Below are 19,090 nucleotides of genomic sequence, written 5' to 3'. Positions count from 1 at the left end.
GTCATCCAGAGAAAGGCAGGTTCCTCAGAGCTGAGAAGCTGACCATGAACTGCCGTATAGCAAATTAACACCTGAATAAATCATAAACAATGGTGAGGAGTTGGCCCTTCATTAGGAAGTAAAGGGAATAGAGCTTTATTTCTGAAAGCTCATTTACCTCATCTAAAAAGTAAGACTAAAAGTGCTAGCTACTCTAGACTGCAACCTGTGAGCTGGGAGGCTCACACATAAATTCTCCATACTGGAGTGGTTTCGGTGCCTTCCTCCAGGGAATCTTCCCAACCCAGGGATCGAACCTGTGTCTCTTACATCTCCTGCATTGGCAGGCAGGTTCTTTACCACTAGCGCCACGTGGGAAGCCCAGGACTAGCCCCGAGCAGAATCCAATTACCTGATTTGTGCATACTGCTGCTAGGTTCAGAGGTTGAGAATATACAATATTTAGTTACTATTTCTGACTTATTAAACTGATTATTTATGGTTATATCTGACATGGACTTAAGGTCATAGGCTAGGGTAACTTCCCTCCAGTCCAATTTAGGACAACTTAGTCCTTGGTAAGAAAATAACAACATAGTAAACATTCCAGTTAGATAAAAATGCCTTTATTTCTAAAATGTGGCTTAACTACACCCATGGTGTGCTAAGCTTGTTTTGGAATCATCTTGCAGCTCCAAGTAAAACCAGGCCAGTGGAGGAACAGTCAGGGCTATTGGTTCCCGGCACCATGGTGTCACTACTTCAGCAATTCAATCCACACAGTTATTCTCCAGATGTTTTTTGTGACGTATGGAGAGTCGTTTTGGATTCCTCTGTACGACAGAGAGGTCCGACCTTGAGGAAGATCGGTAGCCCACATCCTCTGCTTTGATAGGCTTAATGATATGGCCTGGCTTGGTGACAACCTTGGGCATGGTCAGCTTTTGGAAGGCCCTCTGGGTGTTCCATGTAGATCCTACGGGGGTCTGGATGGTCCTTTCAAATTGTCGATGGTGTGTGAATGGATGCGGAAGCACCTGCACCTGGAAAGGAAGGCAGAGTGACTTGGCCTGAGCCAAGGCTGTAAACTCTAATGGCAGCTGGCCAGGGAGTTTTAGCACATAAGCCTCAGTCCTACACGATGGCTGTGGTGAGTGGAGCTACCGAGTGGCCAAGGTATGGCCACGCACCCATCCAACCTTAGGAGTGCTAAGCTGCTTGATGACACTTGGGAGGGAACTAATTGGGATCAGAAACTCCCTTCCCCCAGGCTTGCCCAACCATGGAGGGATGAAAAACCATCCCAACAAGGCCCCTGTGGCAAGAGGAATACTAAGTAGCTGCAGGGTTGCTGGCCCCTAATGGGTCTTCCTATATAGCATTGTGACTACCAGACATCTGAGTACTGGTTTATCTGTGCCTCTCCTGCCTCTTTGTCCCCTTCCTTTTCCTTCCCTTGATTCATAGCATTGATGTTTTAAGGAACCCAAAGATTTACTCCCAAATCCTGAACTCCACCAGGCTACTACACTCAGCTTCATGCTCTTCCCAAGGTCTCATTTCTTTGCCCAGGACTCTTTTGCATTCCACCACAGTGCTGGTTTCAGACTTAAATAATCTTTAAATGCTTCCCCAAAGGCCAAAGAGGAGGAAAAAGACATAAGCAGAAAAATGGGGAAGTTACAATCAGTAGTCTCTGGAGATACTCAATGGAACACTCAAAGAGAAGCTTGAGTACTGCCAGGCAGTCCTGGTGGTGGTGAAGGACACAGATTCTTTAGGTTAAGGGAGGGTCTTAGTGGGGTTGACAGAGTATTATTGAAATCATATTTTTCTCCTCTCTTCTGTACCTATTAAATAGCTCCCCCCTCTTTAGAATGAAAAATACAACTCATTTCAATATTAAACTGACTAGGGTAGATCTCGGGGTCATAGATTTTCAGAACTGAAGGGAACGTAAAGGTCACTGAGTCCCATCTCATTCCCAAGTCCCCTCTATGCATGCTCACACCCCCAGAGCAACCCCTTCTCTCTTTGGACCAGCAGAAAGTTTTTCCTTGAATGGGAATCCTGCCTTTCCTCTAACTTCTATGTTATGTGGCTGCACTCCACACAAAAGCCTTCAATAAAGTTGAAAGCCATGATTGTGCTCAAGTTTGCTCTTCTCCTGGGTAAACATCCCTAGCTTATTATCATATGATACAGTTTTACATCCTTTCACTGTCCTGAACAAGTTGGTCATTTTTCTTAGGACGTAGGTTAAACCTGTAGCCTCCAAACATTACCTGGACTATAAGCACAAGCCTGAAGCATAGCAACTCTGAGTTTTGTCAGACCCATTTGCATCAGCATTTTCTGGGGTACTGGCTGAAAATGCAAATTTGGGGGCCTCACCAATGCTACAAAGATTCAGTTTTAACCTACCCACCCAGTAATTAAAACAGCAGAGTCAATCTGGGGAATTATTCATCTCAGAGCCAGTGAAAACAAGAATAGATCTGATCTGTGGTCAAGATCACACCCCGCTCTTGACCACAGAGCCCTAGAACGCTCCTCCCGAGGAGGAGAGCCAGGCAGCAGAAGGAGGAGGCTGCTAAATTGCTCTCTATCCCTCACCTGATGAGCTGCTGCATGGGGGTTCCGCTTCTCATTGATAATCACGTTTGGCAAATTCTTGTCTTTCCTTGGAGGACCCTCAGGGGCTTTAATGAGAAACCTGGAAAGCAGAACAGCAGGGTGTCTGACTAAGAGCATTAAGGACTTAGTCAAAAGGGCAGAGAGGACACGTGAGGGTGAAGTGGGAGAACCTGGTGCCCTTCAAACGGGCTTTCTTTCCTGTATTTACCTGCGTCTCTTCTTGGCACTGGGCTTGAGGCCCATACCACCCCACTCGCCCCAGCCAGGCAGAGTCAGGTCCAGGTCCTTTGGCTTACTCGCCTCCATAGCTTCCCTCTTCTCTTTCAAGAAGTCTCTGATGACATCATCCCCAGCAAAAGCTTCCTTTATTATCTGCCTTTGATCTCTCTCTTCTTCATCTTCCTAGGAAGAAACAAGAATAGTTACAGCTTGCCTCCTGAGCCAACGTTTGTGGCAAGATGGTTGGGTTGTGACATTCTAGCGCCCTCTAGGGGGAAGTGCGGAACAATGATGGTCTTGCACTACAAACCAACCGGCAGCCAACCAAGCTCTGATCTCTCTAGGGTAAATATCCCTAGCTTGTTATCAGAGGACACAATTTAAAACTTTCAAGAAGGAAACTGTAGGGTGGAGGAAGGAACCAGTCAGTGTCAGGAGGGGGAGCTCCAAGTGCGCCTGGCCAGAATGTAGGAGTCCTTCAGTTTATATCCCTGAAAAGACAGGTGCTGGGGCTCCTCACTTGAGCAGTTTCAATGACTTAATCAGGGAGCCCCAGACCACTTGGGATCCCACTGAGTAGAGCAAAACTCACTCACCTTAGTTGTCCTGCCTGGCATCTGGCCAGATCTTTGAATGAGTCCCTCTGTCCTGTGAGGGCTTTAGAGTCACAGGACAGGGAGGATGTGGTGGCTCAGAATTTAAGATGAGGGAGTCTCAGCGGCACTCACATAATTGCATCTATTAAGCTGTCGCTGGGACCAGCCTGGGCAATACTATTCCAGACCTCTCAACTACCGCCATGTGCCCCCAGCACAAAACTTTCGATTCTATTGCTCGTGTAGGAAGGAAACTTTCCACGCCAGCTCTGATTCCCCCCGCGACCCTGGCTCTGCTCACCAACTCCTGTACAGTCGTGGGAACTGCCAAGGACTTCACGGAAGGCGATTTTGTGGTTAGGAGGTTCTGGAGATCAATCATTTGCTCCTTCCTCTTCTTCTCCTTGGGGGCGCCAATATGATTACTTCGATTCTTCTCCAACTGCAGCCCTTCCACTGCAGTTCTGGGAAGCTCCTTGTTTTCAACACACTCTTCTCTGCCCAGCTCCTCCAGCTCGTCCAGCGTCCGAGCTCTCTTTGGCCTCTGCAGCAACATGGGCTCCTCTTCCTCCCTGGCAGGTTCCTCTCTCTGAGCTGTCCTCGCTGAACTCAGTTCTTGCTTCCCTGACTGATGGTTCTCTGTGATGAGTTTCTGACACAGTGCCCTCAATTCGGACAGCACCTCCTGGCTGCTAGGATCTGGGGGAAGCAATGAAAGGTGTCAGAAAAGTAGGGTGGGTGGTGTCTCACAAGCATTTACTGAACTCTTGCTGGGCATGGGGCACCAGGGGAGACAGGCTAATGACGACAAATGGGTAAGAGAATATGCCATTCATTAGATCTCCTGGTGGGTTCACTACCTGTCAAGTCACAGGCAATGGAGTTTAGGATTTAAAAGCAGCACGTTAGGAAGCGGATGTTCTGGGTCCTGTTCCCAGCTTTGCCAGTGACTCTGTATAGAGCCGTGGCTTAATTTGCCCAGAGAGTAGGCACTACTTGGGAGGATCGCTCCAAATTCCACATTTTTATTAAAAAAGCTGTTTTAGCAACTGGCTTCTAAAAGCAACTTTGTTGTCATTTATAGAGTTGGCCAAAACGCTCAGATTTTTCTGTTGCAGCTTACAGGAAAACCCTGAAGGAACTATTTGGCCAACACAATATTATTTGTAATTTCTAAAAACTGTGACGTCCTATTTGTAATTTACACTGTAATTTTCTACTTGTAAAAACTGTATCCAGCATTGTTTTACCTTAAAGCAGCATCTCACAACCTGCTGTGGCAGTCAAGTAGCTCACACTTGCCAGGCACCAGGGCCATCTGAGCAGAGCAAACACCATTAGTCTCTGAAAGCCCCGAGGGAGACATGGCCTTGACATGCTTCAAGACTGTACCCTGCGTTGACTCAAGTTGCTCCTGTTCCCAAGTTCATCCTTTTCTCTAGCTCTGGCTTGAAGACAATGGCACAAGCTACTTAGATCTGGCCTGAGGATATGTGCGTTTACTGTCAAGGATCAACTTTCCTTGCTCATTTTGTTTGGGGTCCATGCCTTCCCACTATTTTAGGATACTATTTCCCCAAAGGTTTGAGATCTTTCATATTTATCATCTGTATATGCTAAGTTGCTTCAGTCATATCAGACTCTTTGCAACCCCATGGACTGTAGCCCGCCAGGCTCCTCTGTCCGTGGGATCCTCTAGGCAAGAATACTGCAGTGGGTTGCCATGTTCTCCTCCAGATCTCCCTGACCCAGGGGTCGAACCCACGTCTCTTATCTACCTTTCATTCCACAACCAACGGTTTGATATATTTCACTAGATAGGCAATTTTTGAGGGGTCTGGGAGGAACCATCCTGGCCTGTGGCTAGTGCTTTCTACAATCCTCTCGGAAGTGACTACTTATAATTACTAACCCTGGAACTCTTAAGCTGAAAACCCCAAAGGTCCCCCAATACATTCTAAACAACAGCTCTAAAAAAAATTTTTTTTAAACCATGGAAAAACAGAATCTTGTTGTCATGTAAATGCATTCATTATTCTTATAGGAAATATAATTGGACCCAAGAATCTGACCAGACCAGGTGGTTTCTGAGTGCAGTTAGTTTCCTGAGCAGGCTTTATAACACCCTGCTTTGTCCCCAGAACACGAGCTCCAACCTGCCTCAAGGGTGCCAAGGTTGCTAATATATATAATATGCAAATCGAGTCTGAGCATGGGCTAACAATTCTAATTTACCCTGTACCTGTAGTCAGTCATTCATTCCTATCAAAAAAGTCACACCCCCATCAACATATCAACCAACATTAGCAGAGTGCTAAAAATGCTACTCCTCCTCCCCAAACAAAGCAGACAACTGCAGCGATGATCTGAAGACATTTCATAATATCTCAAAATATACCTTTGCATCTATGGGTGTGAACAATTTTCAGATTTACCAGCCCACTACACTGCTCTCTGGCTTGCAGGTCCCAGTGATGTTTACTCCGGCCCCTCCTTCAAGGATGGTGTACTTCTGTCTTTCTGAAGACTGAACACATACTCAAGAGCCATGCGGATGCCCGCTTATGAAATGCCTTTGAAGAAAAACGGTCATTACGAATGTATTTTCTCTTCAGGGACCCATGGCACTCTCTTGAAAGGCCCTAGAGCCTAATCTCTGCAGCGCAGGTGGGAGGGCACGGTTTTCCTCTCAGTTGGCCAAGAGCACAAGCACCAGCACCAGCACCAGGCAGCACCCCCCTGTGGTGTACCACTGCTCACCCTTTGTTACACGGCTGTGCACTGGCTCCGCCATGTGGTTGAGCTCAGACTTCTGTCTAAGTGATCGCCTTTCCTCAAATTCTTTCAAGAGAGTTTCTTCCTCCACCACTGCTCTTTCTTCCTCACTTTCAGAAGTCTCCTGGGCTTCAGGCTCAGCAGGATCTTCCAGGTCTTTCTGGATCTCAGCCTCTTTGGCATCAGTGAAGTGATTCTGGACCATCCAGGGGTTCAGTCCATTTGCCTTTATCTGCACCCCATTCACCATGTCAGGGACAAGAGGTTCTTCCTCTTCCTCCTGGCCTTCCTCCTCTTCCTCACTCTCAGAGGCCGCCCGGACCTTCTGCGTCAGCTCTTTGTTCCTGGCCAGCTGTTCCTGCATAGCCTGGCGAGCCTGGGGAAAGTCATAGCATGAGCGCCTATCATTAGTGACTGCAGTCACACCTCTCCCAGTCCACTCCTCAGAGCTGCCTCCTCTCAAGCTTCCTGGTACCTACCATTTAAACTGCTTATACACCATTGTGTTAACAGCTATGGAACAAAATGGAAGACAAATTCTTTGTCCTCAAGGAATCGACATGTGAAACAAGTTTTTTTTTTTTTTTTTAACATACAACTCCTCTCTTCTTGCCTTTGGTGCTGTTTCCCTTTTATCTCTCCTTTTCCACATAATTTTCCTCTCTGCCTTAGAAATTTTCTGATGCCTTTTTAGATTCCTGGTTTTCCATTCATCCACATGGCTTTTTTTCCCCAACTCTGCTTCTGCTAGCATCATTATGGACTGCTTTGCCTTTCTTTCCTCCAATTCCATATCTCCTTTCACCCTGATGGTGTCTTACCTCCATGTCATATTTGGCCATAATTGCCTTTGATTTTGCCCATTTCCCACTGTTCTGGTGCTTAAGGCTCATTCGCTCCTGGAAAGAAAGGGCACAGTGAGCTCCTTATTGCTTTCTAGGGAAAGCAGGTTCAAGGGTTGGGGGCCAGAGGCAGCCTCACCATCATCCTGGCCTTATCGAGTTTTTCTAGTTCTTCTAGTGCTGCAGCAGGATTGACCTTCTGCAGCTTCTCAAAATCTTTTAAGGCTTGCTTGGCCTTTCCTTTCTTCAGAATTCTGTGATACCTATAGGGTGAGAGAGGTATGAGGGAAGAGAGATAGCTGAACCACTGGTGCCACACATGTAAGTGCCCTCACCACACGAGGGGTCTCCTAATGCCAGGGATGGACTGGACGTCACAGAGCTAGCTGACTGCAGGCAGCCGGCTAGAGACCTGCGAGGCTTGGTGGGACCCTCAGTCCCTGCAGCCCCCAAGGGCAGACCTCCACAAATGAGTCCCCTCCGCTTCTAGAGCACAAGCACAAGGGAAGAGCAGAACATGATCCCAAAAGGCAAAAAAGGCAGGAAGGAAGCCCTATTGGCTTCATAGCTGTTGAAGTCAGAGCTCATTCAGCAGAACCACTCTGTGATGCCCTGGAAGGGAGTGAAAGTGACTGAACAGTCCTCTTTTTTAGCAAATCCAAGATGGAAAGCCAAAGCCAGAGGAGCAGGCACCACTGAAGCAGGCAAGACTCTCTGAGGTTGGTGTGAGGGAAAGAGGCCAGTCACTCCTCTTTGGGACTTTTCCTACAGGACCCCACAGCTGCCAGTCTTTCTCCTAAGAACTTGTGATGAGCCATGCCGCTTTCCCATGGAACCCAAGGCTGGTTCACAGGGGCTTCCTTACTTTTTGCTTTTGATTCTCTTCTCTCTTCGAGCCCTGGCCTCATAGTAGGACTGCAGGGCCCGGGCCCTTTGAAGCTCTGCTCGGCGCATCTTTACCTACAATGAATGACATTTACAGTGACCCCTAGGATTGATGGTAAATGCCGGGAGAAACAGAGCATGCCTGGGTGGATCAAAGGGCTTATCACACTTACCTCTTCCAGGCTCATAGCTTTGAGAGAGGCCTTTTCCATGGGAGTCAGTAAAGGGTCTGTCACAGGCTGCTTGTTCTTATGGAGAAGATTAAAAATCTCCTGCTCCAGCGGAGTTCTTGCCTTAAGGAGGTAACAGAACACTCTTAAGTCTTAAGTCATGCTCCTAGAGTCTCCCTCTTTACAATCCTTTGGCCATCTACACAGTGACTGGAATCACAAACTGGACAGGATGGGCTGTTACAGCAAAAGAAGGGGGTTCTAGGCTTGCTGTTCAAGGGTGCAGATAAAGCCTTACATTTTATTCTGATTTAAGGTAACTTCAGCAAGGGGCCTCTGAGGTTACTCTCTAATATTACCGAGGGAATCACTCTGTGTTCAGATGACCAATATATATAAAACAATACCATTCTCTTAAGAATCAAAGCAGGATGCTCTTAAGGTAAATGCCTGCAGGACAGAGGAACAGCAGTACCAAACTGTCAGTCTAGAGAGATGCAAAACAAAACGGTCCCTGAATTCTTATGTATATTTGAAGCAGATTACTTTTAACACAAAGTTAGGGACCTCAGATCTGTATCAGCCTGCCTTTAAGAATATTTCTAGAGGAAAGGGGAGGTTAGGTCTTAAGATGAACACAAAAAGACACCGCCTTTAACAAAATGACCTCCAGGTAATTAGCCCGCTTCCTGACAGTTCAAATTTAACTCTAGTCAATTTTTAACTTGGCTCTGATGCTTCACTTTCCAGATAACTTTGCATGCTAGGTGGTGTCTACGCTAATGGAACGAAATGGACTGAACCAGTGACTTCACATGTCAACAAAAGACCCCATTTGCTGCTTGACTGATATTGTAAGGATGGCTAAAATAATCAGGCTGATCATATCATGGTCCACTTTGGCAAGGCATAAAGATAGCCCTGGGCAAGAGCCAGTTTCAAACCTCATGCACATATTTTATGTGGTTTTCTTGAAAAGCCATATATATCACAGTCAGTGTTAAACTTACAAATATCTGGACAAATGCATAAACACATCATCCCATGTTACACTACCCTACTGATCGAACCATAAACCTATTCTACTGAACAGTAAAGGTGCATGTTCTTCCACTTTTAGTATTTGCAGTAGTGATCAATCACAGGCTATAAAATGATTTATATTACAATGTTGTAATCTCCCTCTGACTCAATTCAATTTACAAACACTTATTGATTGTAGCTACATTCCAGGCACTTGTGTGGGGTGCTAGGAATACACAATTAATTAAGACAGTTCCTGTCCTCATAGAGCTCATAGCCTTTCAGAGGAAAGACACTGCACCATCACCAACATGATGGGTTAAAAGTCCATAGGAGTAATCACAGAGGAAGAAACAATTCCGATTAGGAGATGGGGTAGGCTTGGGGAAGGAAGAGACTTTTTGAATTAGGCTTTGAGGCATCAGCACAATTCTACAAGGAGGGGGAAAAAAAAAACCTAAAGGGAGAGACGTGTATAAGCAAAACACAGATCTAGGGAAGGGAAAGATATGTTAGGGAACAATGCATCGTCCAGTGTAGCTAAGATGCCAGGTACTTCTGTCTTATTCTGTAAGTGGAGAGCCTTTTGAAGGATTTTAAGCAGAAAAGTGACAACTGGTGCTGTGTTTTGGAGAGAAAAGCCTGGTGACTGTGTAAGGGGTTCTATGGAAAGTGTCAAATGAAAATAACACAAGGAACCAGGGCTGTGAGACAGAATTACAGGACTCACCCCCTGCATGGGCTGGCAGTTGAGGGGAGGAGTTATGTCACTGACTGAGGTACAGCATGAAGGTCATAGTACAGCTTAAGTGTCTGGGGAAGGAAAATATTAGGCGTACTTTGTCGTGTGTCAGTTCAGGTGCACAGGGGAGACCCAGGTGAGGCCTGTGAGTCACGTGCAACACGGGTCCAGAAATCAAGAGTTGACAGTGATCTGTACCATGTTTACAGCCCAAGAATAAAAAAGGACTAAGAAAGTCAGATAAAAACCAAAACGGACACGAAAACAACAGCAAGTCTATGTTCCAAGGCAGCAGTTTTAATCACGATACGTTAATGGTGTCAAATAAGCTGAAGACACAGACCTGGGATGTGGCCATTGGGAGGCCCCTCACTAATGCATTTTGAAAGAAGTTTCAGGAAGGTAGTAGGGAAGAGGGTGACAGAACAGGGACCAGCTCTTTCCAAAGCATGTTCCTCATCAACTGACAAGCTTTACTTCATTTTTGTAAAGTTTAAAATTCAGTGGGTTTGATTAATAAAATCAGTTTGTCCTCTAAGTCAAAGGGGTTTCTTTACCATCTTTTCATACCATTTAAAAGGGTGTCTGGCATACACCGTGGTCTGCCCAACTCTCAAGAGTGGCATGTGCTGTTTTCTAGCAACCAGACTCTGCCAATACCCCCTAGCCCACCCCCAGGCACACTGAGAAAGGAAGGTTTTGAGGAGCACACTTCTGGAAATGGTGGTGCCAGCTGCTAGGGGAGGGAAGAAGGGAGTGGGTGGTAAGTTAGCTTACCCCATTTCTAGCACTTTGCCGTTTACAAATGCTTTCTCACGCATTATCCCCTTTAATGCTTCTCAGCTAGAGTCAAATGGAATTTTAGGTAACTGGACCAAAACTGTAAGTGCTGACTTTTTAGATTCTTTATTTCCAGGAACACTACTATACTGCTAGCCTCTGGGCTCTGCCTTCTAAGGTGCTACTAGTCACCAAGGACCCCCTGACTTCTCTGTGCCATGTTGGTATAATTTCGCAAAAATGAACCTCAGATTGGCTGCACCATTCTCAGTGCAACCCCTCCCCCACTCTCATCTTTACTGACCAATTTGGCATTTGCCTGCCACCTCCAAGATCACACCAGCATTTGGAAAAAGCAAGGTGCAGAACAGTGTGGAGTAGATTACTACTACTTTTTTGATTTTAAAAAATGAGATAAACATAAATATATCCATAAAACTTTTAATTTAATAAGAACAAATAACTTGTAGGAGTAGTGACCTCTGGGTGAGAGTATGGGGGTAAAAATGAGCAGATGGGGGACAGGGGTGGGGTCAAATGCTACATTTCTTCTATACTTATTTTCAAATCCTGCAAATTGTATTACCTCTTAAAATTTTTTTCCTAAAGTCTCCCTTCCATCCTGCAGCCACACTTTAAACCTGATCTCATTTTCATGTGGAAAAGGAAGCATCCTAGAAAGAGAATGGTGGTGACTTTCAATAACAACATCAGAAACAGAGTTTATCCCCATAATAAGCAACACCTTGCTCAATGTCTAGCTATGGCGGCAAGCCATGTTTACTTTGATGAGCTTTAATTATCTCAACTTCCTGACACATACGACACCATTTTGGGATTTACAGAAAGCAGAGAAACCATCTATCCAGGGTTTGGGCGCTGCTATTTTGGACTATCTTTCTGCTGAAGACAGAACACCCCTGTATAGACTCCATAACCAATGGTGTATTGGAAAAGAAAGGCTAGCTGTTCTGAAGTTGTTCAGACTAAACACTGACACTTCAGGTACAACATGGGATTACTAACTTTTTAACTTTGCCATTGGCATAACTACTGTTCCACCTCTGGCCCCATCATTTACCACCACCACCATTTCATAACAGATAAGCTATTCCAACACCATTAAAGTGGAAAGAATAACTTCATAATAAAAAACAGCTGACAACCCCACACCGCCATATTCACAATTATCCTTACAGTTCAGATGATTGAAAAATTTGCTTCAGATTAGTGTTTGGGAAACCCAGCTCTAAAATATAATTTTTATTTTCTGCAGCTCAGTCATAATGAGTTACTTGCTAAGATTCTAGTCATTATCACCAATCTGCTATATTTTAACGTGGTGTTCCTTTTCAAGTAAACTTCGGTCCTGCTGCTCATATATCCCGCCTAAGGCATCATTAATGCTGCCAGGTTCCTGACTCTCCCCAGATCAGAATGCTGGCTGTAAAAGCCTTTAAAAAACCAGGGTGTGAAAAAGAAAACATCATGATGTTCCTTCTCTATTGGCAAATCAGACGTCGTCACACAAAAACATGGAGATAATCATGTGTATGTGGGGGAGGAGGGCTCCCTGGTGGCTCAGAATACCTCCCTGGTAGTAAAGAATCTGCCTGCTACTGCAGGAGATGTGGGTTCGATCCCTGGGTTGGGAAGATCCCCTGGAGAAGGAAATGGCAACCTGCTCCAGTATTCTTGTTTGGGAAACCCCATGGACAGAGGAGCCTGGCAGGCTACAGTCCAAGGGGTGGCAGAGTCAGACACAACTCAGGGACTAAACAACAACAACCATGTAGGGGACACTCCAAGCTGAGGAAGGGTGAGCTACCGCCTATGAATCTTGCTTTCCCATCCCCTCCCTTTCTAATCACTCAACTAAAATGACCACAGCTGCCATTTCTGCTTAACACGTCTAATGAGACCAACTGCAGGCTCTGCAATGTCCATGCTGTGTGACCTCACCTTTCAAGGGGCACTAACCTTCCAGCCATTGACCACATGTTCGATGGGAGCAAAGGCTGACTGGGGCTTGCTCAGGGGAAAAACCAGCTGCTCTGCTTGCCGGTTCTTCAGAACGACAGGATCCCATTTGGAGAGGATTTGGGAGCTTTTATTGAATGCCACTTCTCTGTGGATCTGAAATAGGCAAAAGCACACAGAAAGAAAGAGCCATGAAATGAAGCATTAAACTCAAAAGAACCAGCAGGAAATTAGCAGGCCACGTTACTCAGTCTAAGAAAGAATCAGGATGCTAGAGATTAGCTCTTGCTTACTTACTTCTCAGGATTGCACTTGCCCTGAGATTAGTTTTAATCTTTTCCAAGGTGAGGCAACCACAACTTGCCCCCCTCCCACTTCTCAGGCCTTCCCCGCTTCTCATCTTGCCCTTTTTTTCTTGGTCAGTTTCTTGCCCTTAGTGGACCACATTTTCTTTGACTTACCCGCTCAATCTCTTCTCTGTGAAGTGGTAACTCCACAGTCTTCTTCGATTTCACTCGATTCAGCTGCTTTTTCACAGCAGCCAACGAAGATGAAGTTTTAACAGGTTCAAGCAGATCTGAAAGGACCAGCTTTTCTCCTGATCCTGTAGAAAGGCCAAACTTTCTGGTCAGACTGAGAAGTGAGGCAAAACCTCAGCATCACCTCAGCAGAAAGTGCTGGTAGCCAGGCAGGTGTGCAGGGAAGCAGGAATAGCCCTCTTACTTCCATCACTAGCCAGAGTGATGGCACTGCTTTCCTACATTCCCAAATGTGTTGAAGTATAGAAGAGAGAAAAGTATTTTAAACAGTCATTTGCTTTTCTCCTGGTCTTTCTGCTTCCACGCTTGCCCACTGCAATTCATTCTTCACACAGCAACCAGTGTCTTGAAATTGTAAATCACAGGATGTCATGATCCTGCAGAAAGTCCTCCAATGACTCCCCATTATCCTCGCAGCTCAGTAGGTCAAGAATCTGCCTGCAATGCAGGGGACCCAGGTTTGATTCCTGGGTTGGGAAGATCCCCTGGAGAAGGAAATGGTAAACCACTCCAGTATTCTTGCCTGGAGAATCCCATGGACAGAGGAGCCTGGCAGGCTACAATCCATGGGATCACAAGAGTTGGACACGATTCTTAGTGACTAAACCACCACCCTGTCTGCCTCTTCAATCTCAAGTTATCCGTAAGTGGAGGATGGTCCAGCCACACTGACTTTGCTCCTCTTCTTCAAACATGCTGACCATATTATCTCCCTCAGTGCCTTTGCACCAGCTGCTCCCTCACCTGGAACACTACTCCCTGTCTCTGCATGCTTGACTTTTCTTGTTATTCAGATCTCAGTGTAAGTTTTGCCTCTTCAGAGGCATTTCATTCATGCCTACCCACTCCAGTACTCTTGCTTGGAAAATCCCATGGACAGAGGAGCCTGGTGGGCTGCAGTTCATGGGATCGCGAAGTCAGACACGACTGAGCAACTTCACTTTCACTCTCATGCATTGGAGAAGGAAATGGCAACCCACTCCAGTGTTCCTGCCTGGAGAATCCCAGGGACAGAAGAGCCTGGTAGGCTGCCATCTCTGGGGTCGCAGAGTCGGACACGACTGAAGCGACTTAGCAGCAGCAGCAGCCAAAGGAAAGGAGCTGCTTAGTCTCCTGACTGTATCATTTTGTTATAATTCGCTTACTGTTTCACTGCCTTAGAATGTAAGCCCCAGGAGGTCCATCACTTATTCTTTACTCTGTATCTAAACCAATCCTGAAACTCATACATAGTAGAGGTACAGTATTTGCTGAATGGGTAAGCTTGGGAGAATACACTGTTACCAGTGCTGAAAGGTTACATTAAAGATCACTAAAAGTGCCTAACTCATTCACCTTACCTAAGTTGTGAATACAGTGGGAAAGATTTGGCACCTAGACTCAGTGTCAAGTGAAAATCTCAACTCTGCTATTTACTAGATCATATATTCTCAAATGGGGTGATACCATTTCCCCACCTAGGGGTAAAAATTGCTTCTTGGGTGAGCACGCATAAGGAAAAAAAATAACCGTAGATACAGTTAGCTCATTAAGCTCTATGGCAGATCTTGACTGGCCTTTTCATTTTCTTTTAGAAATGGAAGAAATTCCAAGAGCATCTGATTACCCTTCTTCATTCACTCATGGGTAAGTATGTATGGTATGATTCACTAACCACATCAAAAATAGCTGGAAAGAGGGCGCCAAGGGGAAGTAGACCATTGTGCTTTTGGAATTCCACAAGGTCCATGCAGACAGTTTCCTTTGTTAACTTACCTTCAGAACTTACACTGAACTCTGACACCTTCAGACTAGCCTCAGACCTATCAGCCAATTTCTGCCTGAAATTAAGCAAAACAGAATACATAGAGAATGGATACAGTCTGCTGGGGAACAAACACCTCTCTTCAAACAATGCTTTCATTTCATGTTTATTCTAGAATTAGGTTTTGTCACAAAATAACCAGGAAATCTGTTCCTAAGCTGGACACAGTAGTTTAACCATCTCTTAATGAAAACAGCCTCTCAAAAACACAAGGCAGTGCAAGGTAGGCATAGTGAAAAAGGTATTGGACTTGGATTCAAACATGTCTGGATCTGAATACCCGATCTGCCACTTATTCGAGTGACTTTGGGACATGTCAATCTTATTTTCTATTTGAAGAAGCTGATGTGCAGAGGATTTACCTACAGTCTCCAAAGTACATGCTCTTAAGAATGATGCTGAAAAATGTTGTCTTCGGCACTGAATGTTAGCTGCAGATAAGTCCCATGGAATCAGCTAGTTAGAAATGTCCATATTGAAGGGAATGTTACCTATCCTTTCCATTAAGTGAACTGATTGATTCCAGAAGCTTCTGATGCTTTCTTTCTCCATCATTGTCCCCCTGGAAACAGAAAAAGGAAGAACCATTAGAATGATGAGGGGAAGGAAAAGACAGTATGGAAACTGAGGCACATGTAAAATCTCCCATTCTTTTGGTCAGTGGAGAAGTGGGAAATCAGATGAGGTCTGGCATGCAGGCATTCCAGCTCAAACAGGAAGAACTGCTTCAAAAACCGAAATTTCCTCACTGTAAGGAATATAGAGCCTTAGTAACCAGGAGCTAATGCCATGCTTCTGTCTTAATTGGTTTTAAGAAAAGTGCCATGAGAATAATATTTCTGTATAGAATATATAGTGTGAGCTGACATGGGAACCTTGACATAAAAAAGCCAATCTAAGTAGTTTTCTCAAGAGAATAAAGAGCTGGAATTCCTATAGCAGCTGCCCAGCTTAATTATGTATGTGTATATTTCAGTCAGAAAATCAAGTAACTCTCTATGGAAATTCAAACTTGGAAATAGGGAAATCATAAGGCACACACACTCCAAGTGGCACCACTGAGCCCCCTCCCCAGAAACTACACTTAGCATCTCAGCAGTAAGCTGCCATAGCTTTAACTGTGTCTGTGAGCATCTATGCTTTATCTTGATTTATTTTGTGTTTCTATTAGCAGGGTATGTCCTAAGGTAATCATTTCTTTGCTTTATGCCATTTTGGCTTAGGTTTAGTAGGAATGCTCTAATTTGGAAAATTGTAACTGTAATTTATTTGTGAGACCTGAACAAGTATAAACAATGTTGCCACCCCTTTTCCTTCCATGAAGTGTGTCCTCTACCCTAATTTTGAAACAGAAGGGAAATTGGAGAAGGCAGTTTAGCAGGTGTCACTCACTTCATCTTCACTGGTGCTCAAGGGGTAGTCTTTTGGCAAATCCTCTAGTTCTTTCTGTTGGTTCGAAGCCAGGAGGTTGCTAAAGGAGATAAAAGAGAAATACTATCACTTGAAGGAATTTTTCTTATATTGATATGATCTCTAAAACATAACTTCAGTTCTCAGTACAGAATAGTCTTATCCCCTGGAAGAGGTGCAAACCAAGTAGTATTGAGCATCTTTGGAAATTTTCCAAGACATACAATCTGGACTGCAGAAGGCAGGCATCACCCGTTAAAAGGTGAGCAGTGTTAGTAGTATCCATACAGAACTGCATGAAAATGGAAAGATCTAACACTCTTCAGTGATTGATTAGCACTGCATTTTCCACGGACCTCTGGGAGGCTATAAAAATGTCAGACCCTAGGTAAGGTGGCAGAAGATGCTGTTGCCGGCCCTTGAGGCAAGGCAACTTCACCATTAATATTTCTAAGCATCCGCCACATGGAAGACACCTGTATAGGTGCTGCTTACTCAAAAGTGACATCTTGATCACTTGTTTTCAGAAATCGAGAAACAGGGAATTGGAAGAAAGCAGCTGAAGGTTGTTCAGCAAACCAGGTACTTAATTAAAATGTCGTGGATGACACCAATTAACAAAGGTTTCCAAGATAAGGCGAGTTTATAACAAAGTCACTGGCTGCGCAGTAGGCGGAAACGCTCCGCACCAGCGGCATCAAAAGGAGTCACGTGATGAGGAAAGTGCTACATATTAACTTCTCTGGAGCGGGAGAAACCGCAACAGGACCAACAGGGATGAGACTAAGATGGAGAGCGGAGGGGGCGAATTAAATTAATAGGGCTTTAAAGGATGGATCATGGAAACAGTAACGAATGGTGAGATCCTGGGAGGGGAACAGCTGTCGCCAGCTAAAAGATGGCCTCTGTTTCTCAAAAGCCGGGAAAACCGACCCCCAGCGAGGCTCAGACCCTCTCCCTCCCCCGGACCGCTACCCCTCACCTCTCCGCAGCCTGGTTCGCGTTCATCTCAGCAGCCTGTCTCACATGGACCAGGAGCGGAAGTCGAAAGGAAAGAGATTTCCGTACCGGCCGCAAAGCAATTTAGGCTTCCGCCAATCACGCGCGACTAGCGGCGTCACTTCCGGCCCGCCCCGAAGTGTGCAAGGAACTAAGCAGTTTGGGAGGCGCCAGCGGGGAATCAGGAGTCTGGAGGAAAAAGCCTGTCAGCGGGTGGAGCTCTGCTCTCCCCACCCACCTCTCAGCTCTTCGGCGCGTCCGCGTCTGTCTTCCCGGGCCCGGGTTTCCAGGAGGCCCGGGCGGGTGAGGTTAGCATGAGGGTGCCGCGCTGTAGGGGACCGGGCTGAGCCTTCGTGGCCCTGCCTGATCCAAAAGGAGAGGCTCCAGCGTCTGTCGGTGATCGACAGCGTCCTGCGAGCCTGCCGCCGGCCAGCTCGAGGCGTTATTGACCGCCGGGGAAGTGGCCAGCATTGTGCTAAGGCCCTGGCGATCCGCCGGTGAACAACAAAGCAAGTTGCCTGCCCTCTTAAGGAAAAAATCCTTTGTCACCCCGCGTCCCCTTGTAATTGCAGCTCTGGGTTCCTACTTCCTACATAACAAAGTTTCATTCAAGAATGGGCTGCGTCTGTGGCTGCAACTTCCTCCTCTCCCATCAACCTTTAAGAATTTTTCTTTAGTTAAAAATAGAAAAGTAATACACGGAAAAATACACTTATTTTTCGAAGTCACTCCCGTTTTGTTTTCACCCCACCATTCCGCTGAAACTATTCTGGACAAGATCATCTTGTTACTAGATAAAAGGGACACTTCTCGGTGTTTGTCTTCCCAGAAGTCTGTGGTATTAGATACTGTTGGTTTGTGTTCTTAGGTATATTCAGAGAATGTTTTTGAGTAACTACTGTATGCCAGGCCCCTTGGCCCTGGCGATACACTGGTGAATAAAACAAACATGTTCCATGGCCTTATACAACCTACTTTCTACTGGGGTTGAAGACGCTTTTGTCATGGTTGCAACTCCATCCTGGGCTCCCATGACTCCACTCTCCTGGTATCTTAGCTTTATGACCATTTCCCAATGTCTTCTCTGCTGGATACCTTTTATGTACGAACTCCCTGAATGATGATGTTCCTTAGGTTCTGTACTCAGTGCTCTTTGTTTATACCATGTGCTCTTCTTAAGCCTTTAACGCTTGTATCAGTTCAGTCCCTCTGTCATGTCTGACTCTTTGTGACCCCATGGACTGCAGCAGGACAGGCTTCCTTGTCCATCACCAACTCCCAGAGCTTGCTCAAAGCCATGTCCATCAGGTCGGTGATGCCATCCAACCATCTCATCCTCTCTTGTCCCCTTCTCTTACTGCCTTCAGTCTTTCCCAGCATCAGGGTCTTTTCCGGTGAGTTCCTTCTTTACATCAGGTAGTCAAAGTATTGGAGTTTCAGCTTCAGCATCAGTGCTTCAGTGAATGTTCAGGACTGATTTCCTTCAGGATTGACTGGTTTGATCTCCTTGCTGTCCAAGGGACTCTCAAGAGTCTTCTCCAACACCACAATTCAAAAGCATCAATTCTTTGGCACGCAGCTTTCTTTATGGTCCAACTCTCACATCCATACATGACTACTGGGAAAAACAATAGCTTTGACTAGACAGACCTTTGTCAGTAAAGTAATGTTTCTGCTTTTTAATATGCTGTCTAGGTTTGTCATAGCATT

General features: G+C 45.6%; 1 protein-coding gene across 1 annotated transcript; it reads right to left on the bottom strand.

Annotated features, from left to right (window-relative positions):
• Positions 1 to 583: 583 nt before the first annotated feature.
• On the bottom strand, positions 584 to 17,454 carry UTP14A (UTP14A small subunit processome component). The gene is made up of 15 exons (XM_005700374.3): positions 17,364 to 17,454; positions 16,364 to 16,442; positions 15,463 to 15,533; positions 14,923 to 14,987; positions 13,090 to 13,232; positions 12,629 to 12,784; positions 8,107 to 8,226; positions 7,914 to 8,008; positions 7,188 to 7,311; positions 7,028 to 7,105; positions 6,192 to 6,582; positions 3,733 to 4,130; positions 2,825 to 3,018; positions 2,596 to 2,695; positions 584 to 1,022 (listed from the first exon to the last, which is right to left on the bottom strand). The coding sequence occupies exons 1-15, from the start codon at positions 17,387 to 17,389 to the stop codon at positions 750 to 752; spliced, it is 2,313 nt and encodes a 770-aa protein (XP_005700431.1). The 5' UTR covers positions 17,390 to 17,454; the 3' UTR covers positions 584 to 749.
• Positions 17,455 to 19,090: the final 1,636 nt, after the last annotated feature.

This window comes from Capra hircus (assembly GCF_001704415.2).
Source record: "Capra hircus breed San Clemente chromosome X unlocalized genomic scaffold, ASM170441v1, whole genome shotgun sequence".
Classification (NCBI taxonomy): domain Eukaryota; kingdom Metazoa; phylum Chordata; class Mammalia; order Artiodactyla; family Bovidae; genus Capra; species Capra hircus.
The sequence above is the reverse complement of the archived record's forward strand: the minus strand, read 5'-3'. Positions and strand labels throughout refer to the sequence as shown.